The sequence below is a fragment of the Camelus ferus genome, chromosome X (genome assembly GCF_009834535.1).
Source record: "Camelus ferus isolate YT-003-E chromosome X, BCGSAC_Cfer_1.0, whole genome shotgun sequence".
NCBI classification, from domain to species: Eukaryota; Metazoa; Chordata; class Mammalia; order Artiodactyla; family Camelidae; genus Camelus; species Camelus ferus.
In genome coordinates, this window is record NC_045732.1 from 7,442,131 (window position 1) to 7,447,397 (window position 5,267).

The 5,267-nt window shown below is 51.7% G+C and overlaps 1 protein-coding gene across 1 annotated transcript; it reads right to left on the minus strand.

Moving 5' to 3' along the window:
• Positions 1-382: 382 nt before the first annotated feature.
• On the minus strand, positions 383-4,462 carry LOC102514457. Its single transcript, XM_032475063.1, has 5 exons — positions 4,194-4,462; positions 3,949-4,106; positions 3,174-3,310; positions 1,900-2,047; positions 383-918 (listed from the first exon to the last, which is right to left on the minus strand). The coding sequence occupies exons 1-5, from the start codon at positions 4,406-4,408 to the stop codon at positions 806-808; spliced, it is 771 nt and encodes a 256-aa protein (XP_032330954.1). The 5' UTR covers positions 4,409-4,462; the 3' UTR covers positions 383-805.
• Positions 4,463-5,267: the final 805 nt, after the last annotated feature.

Sequence of the window (5,267 nt, forward strand, 5' to 3'; positions counted from 1 at the left end):
TTCCTGCATGGCAACAATTGGCTAGAGCCAAGTGACAGCTATCCCCGTAGGTAGAGTGTGCACTGTCAGTTGGCCAGACCTCATCTGGCCTGCTCTACTCATTTATATAATCTGCTTGATCCTGCAGACATGTCAATTTGTGGCCCTCTGGACAACTGGAAGTGGTCTCTGCCAGGCAGAGGGTAGGCACTTACCTGCTGGATGAAATAAGTCCCCTACCCTTTTCTCTCTACCATTTTCTTATCTAGCCATGTTAAGGAATCCCAGTTATTGAGTAAAGTGATTCTCACTTTGAAAAGTGAATTGAACAGGTCTGTTAGAGTCAGGATAGTCTAGGTTATACTGCCGTAACAAACAACTCCTATATCTCAGTGCCTTGCAACAAGGGTTTATTATTTGTTCACAGACACAAACCTAGACACAAAATGGAACCATCTTCAGGTTTTCACATGCGTGGATAAGTACATGAGTGCACTAGTATGTTCGCAATCATGAGTCAAATAAAAACTCTGGCAGATGAACATATGAACTCACACAGAACCCTATTTAGAGACTGGTCGGCTTAGATTGCACAACCCTGTTTTTATAAGAGACATTAAAAGGCCCCGGGATCCAAGAGGGTAAAGGATGGAGGTACAAGGATATCCACCCTCAGTCAAGGAATCGCCCCATATAATAAAAAGGGTCTGAAAGCTTATAAGAGCTCCTAAAGGTTTAAAGAAAAGATGCTAAGAATTTTGGACATTAAGCACTTTGCAAATGCATCAATAGGCAGTATTCTAGTGAGTTCTCCTTCTCTAGGCTCCTAGTTTGAGAGGGGGATGCACCCCAGGTGTCCAACAGGCACAGAAACAGCGCTGGCCGGCCTGGGTTGGGGAGAGGGGCTAGGAGGCTGAAGTCCTCTATCTCCGGCAGGAGCTGTAGACAGAAACGATGGGGTCAGAGCCAGGTCACATCCATTTCCCCTCCCAGCTCTCCCTTCTTTTTTGTTCCACCCAATCAAGGCTTTGCCACCTGGGCTATATTGCACAGAACGCTTCCTTGCTGATTTGCCCATCTCAAGTCTTGCCTCCTCCAATCCCTCCATCACCGCCACCGTATTTCTTTTTTGTCAAGCCCAGGGTCTTTGAACATGCTCCTCCCTAGCTCAGACATTCCCTGGCTCCCCATCACCCACAGCCGCTGGTCTAACCTCCTAAGCCTGGCATGCTAGACCTCTGTGTTGTGTGGCCTCTCCACCCTCATCCCCTCTGTTCTAGCCATTCCTCCAGGGTTGCTGCTTCACTCACACACTGTACCCCATCCACCACTTTGGTCTGGTAGTGCCTATACTTCCCTCTCAGCCTCCTCAGGTGTCTATTTCTCCTCCAGTCCTTCCTCTCCAGGCTCATTGTTGAGATTTAGCCACAAAACACAACTTGTGAAGGCATCCGGGCTCCACATCTATACTGGAAACTCCCTGAAGGCAGGGAACAGATCTCCTCCCAGACTAGGCTCTTATCACCTATGTGTGTCCTCCCCAGATCACAGCAGATTGCAGGGGTCTGGGAAGAAGGCTCTGGGCTGGGAGTCAGGAGACCTGGTTCTTCCACTTGGTATGCTTCATGCCCTAGGGCAAGTCTCTGCCACTCTCAGGGCCTCCGTTTCCTCATTTCTTGACATCAGGGCCCTGGACATTTGCTGCTGAGCACAAAGCTCGACAAAACGATGATTCACTGAACAACCATCGGCTGCCACCTCAAGCATCAGACTGAGGAGCCTGGGTGCCTGGGCCCAGGGAGGTTCAACTTCCCACCCTCCCTCCGACCCTGACTTCCCTGTTAGGCCCTGCTTACCACAACGCCCTCCCATTTCCAAAAAATCCCCCACCCCATGTTCTCCTTTCAAAGACCAGGCTACCTGGCACAGTGCAAGGCTGGAGCAGGGAGATGGAGCTAGAAGGGGCCTGGCAAGATTCTCTCAGAGCCAGCAGAGCCTCAGCCGCTTCCAGCTTCCGCTGCCACTCTAAGGAGGCAGAAACCGAGGCCTGGTCACAAGCTTTGGGAGCCTGCAAAGGAAAGGATGAGAGAGAATGGGAGCTGGGAACCCTCTCCTCTCCTGTGCCCCTTCGTCCCCCAGTTCCACGGAAGGCCCCACCCACCCCAAGGCCTTCTGCTTCTTTTCAGTCACTAAGCTTGGCCCCTGCTGGGGCTCCGGACCCCACTATTTCCCCAGTCTCTGTGGCAGCAGTAGAAGAGGGTTACAGGTGGCACAGGGCTGGAGGATCAGAGTTGAGCATCTAGGAAAAAAGGGAAGGAGAGGCCAAGGGATTTAACCCTCTGGCAGACATGTACTACAAGTAGACAGAGAGGGGTAGGATTTTGCAAAATCTGGATGTGGGAGTCTGAATGCCTACAGACCATTAGTCGTTGTGGCTTAGACAAGTCTCTTCCTCCGCTCAGGCTGTTTTCTTTTCTAATCTTTTTTCTATATCTTTCCTGCGACACTGATTCCTGCCAGCCTTTTCAAAACTCCCAGAGCAACAGTGAAGATTATGGGAAACGTCAGGTGTCTGTGTCTTGTTCTACAAGGCACCTGGAGAGACGTGATTACTGTCCCTGTCCAGGGACTGATTCTCTCCTCCGAATTCCCCAGTCCTCACGGGACTGGAGGGGCCAGCTTGGCTCATCCCCAGGAAGCTTTCTCTAATGACCTTTAGACTCTCGCCTGGGCCTCTGTGGCCCTCACCATCACGGCTGCCCCTTCTCAATAGGGCCTTGTATCCCATCGGTCTGTTTCATCTGGAATAACGGCCTCCAGTTATCAAAGGCCTGCTATGTGGCAGGCCATGTGCTAGTCCCCTTGTCAAAGGTGCAGAATATTGTCCCCTCTCAGTACACTGGTAGGGAAATAGAGGCTCAGAAATACAAAGTCACTTGTCCAAAGTCTCACAAATAGGAAGTGGCAAAGCTGAGAGAGCCCCGCTTTTGCCCGTTAGTCTGACAACCAACCTTCTCCTTCTCTTCCCCCTCCTCCTCCTCCTCCCCCTCCCCCTCCTCCCCCTCCTCCTCCTCTGCCTCCAGCGCACTGCCTCCGCCTCCTCCTTCTAGCTCCCATGGCCTTAAGCACAAGGTTGGGCACCCAGAAGTAACACAGTGTCCAACCAGCTCCATGGTTCATCCCACTCTACTCACCTGCTGGACAAGGCAGGGGGCCTGTGGGACTTCTTCGAAAGAGAAATTGTTAGTTGCTTCATCAAGGGTGCTGGAGTCCAGGACAGAGACAAAGATTCCGAGGCTTGACCGATCAGCAGAGCTCCTTGGCAGCTTGCCTGCAGGAGCGGAGAGTGCAGGTTGGAGTCAGGAACCAAGCCGGCCATGGACAGGAGATGTGGGCATGTTTGGGGATGAGGATAGGGGCCCAGAATGGCAGAGCTGAGAAGAACTTGAACACCAGCTAGTCTTACTCTTCATTTTGGGACTGGGGACACTGAGGCCCAGAGAATACTATTTTTCCCCAAGGTCACGTGGCAAGTTGCAGTATGGTTAGAGATGGTACGCAGGCCTTCAGGACACAGAGGAGGGGGTCTGGGTAGTGGCTGATGTGGGAGCCTCCCTCACTGGCTGCACAGGGGTGGGCCTCAAGCCGGGACATGACATTCTCCTTCCCAGCTGTGAGACACTGATGACAGCTTAGACGAGCCTTTCCCCCTGACCCCACCCAACTCCGCCTCACTCTCGATCTCAAGTCTCATCTCACTGTGGACACTTTTGACCCCCCCCCCCCAGATCTCTCCTTCCCACCAAGACTTGGTAGATAATATTGATGACATTTTATAGTTGGGGAAGCTAAGGCCCAAAGAGTAATTTACCCAAGGCCACATCAACATTGGGTGGCAGGCCTGGTGACAGAACTACTCATGCTCCCTACAGCCAAACTCAGACTCCCTCCCTGGCCAGAGACACTCACTGATGACTCCTTCTTGAATGGCCTCCTTCTCGACATGGCTCTGAGCTTTCGGAAGGGTGCTCAGTCTCTTTAGCTGACTTCGAGTCAGGGGCCCCCTTTGGTGTGGCCCCAGCTCCCTCTTCAAGGCATGCTCAGCAGGCAAGATGCTGCAGTGTTCCCTAAAGTGATGGGGTGGATTGCAGGTCCAAAGTCAGTCACCTTTAGAGGAGGCCCCCTCCCCTCCCCTTGTCAGATGTCACACTCACGAGAAGCGGGAACAATTGCGACGCTTGCAGGCCTGGAAGAGGCAGAGGTGCCCTGGGTCCTTGACTTGGTCAGTGATGCCATGGTTCCAGTAGCGGACACAGCGACGTATAGCTCTTATAGACCTAAATCCAATCCCCCACGGGGCTCCGGTCTCAAGCCCAGTGATGGGGTCGGGGGGACAGCAGGACACGGCAGGCATTTCATTGGGATCCATGGTTCTAGGGCAAAGAGTGAAGGTCAGGATAGCCACATGATCCTCTACCCCCAGTGCATTTCCTCTGCCCTTGGGAAGCCCCCTCTGAGGTGGTAGGATTCTTCTTCCATCCAGCTCACCACTGAATTGAGATTGCACCCCCCCCCCCTTGCTCATGTAGCCTCCTTGCCAGTCACATATAGGCTGGTTCCAAGAAACTCTGGGCACGGGTCCTGTATACTTTCAATCCAATTATTATTCTCCTTGCTTACCTTCACTCCACAGAGACACCCCCCTTCTCAGGCATACACATGCACTCTCGTGTCCCCTTCAACAATTACTCCTGCCCCTTCTCATGTATCATCCTGTTCTCTGCTATGCCCAACTATTATTCCTGGCATCCACTTCCACAGTTGTCTTCCTAACCTTCTGCATTCACTCCCTACTCATGATTCTATGCCCCTTGCACTCAAGTCAATTATTAGTCTCATGAATGCCCCACATTCAATTTTCCCCTCACGTTCCATTCTGATGATTTTTTCTTGCACCTCATCAAATCTTAATTATTCACTCGTTCCCTCTTTAAGCTTGAACCCCTCTGCATCTCATGAAATCATATTATTCTGCTGGATTCCTAAGCCCTTCTTTCAACCATTATTTTCATTCATCCCCTTGATTATTTATCAAATAGACGTTTACCGAGCCCTCTACTGAATGCCGGACCTTGATCTGCCCGATCTGGTCAATAGCCTACTCCTCACTGCACTAACAGTTCTCTTGCACCAAAACACCCTCCCTGCTTTCATGCAAACTCACTCATTCCCTCCACAGCCTCCCAACAACCTTCCATGCTCCTTTCCAAGCTTCAACAACGATGCTT

Coding starts and splice junctions, on each gene's coding strand:
- LOC102514457 (XM_032475063.1), bottom strand. CDS start 4,408: ATGGATCCCAATGAAATGCCTGCCGTGTCCTGCTGTCCCCCCGACCCC. Junction 3,311..3,948: donor CATTCAAGAAGGAGTCATCA/GTGAGTGTCTCT, acceptor CCGCTCCTGCAG/GCAAGCTGCCAAGGAGCTCT. Junction 2,048..3,173: donor CCCCCTGCCTTGTCCAGCAG/GTGAGTAGAGTG, acceptor TTTCCTTTGCAG/GCTCCCAAAGCTTGTGACCA.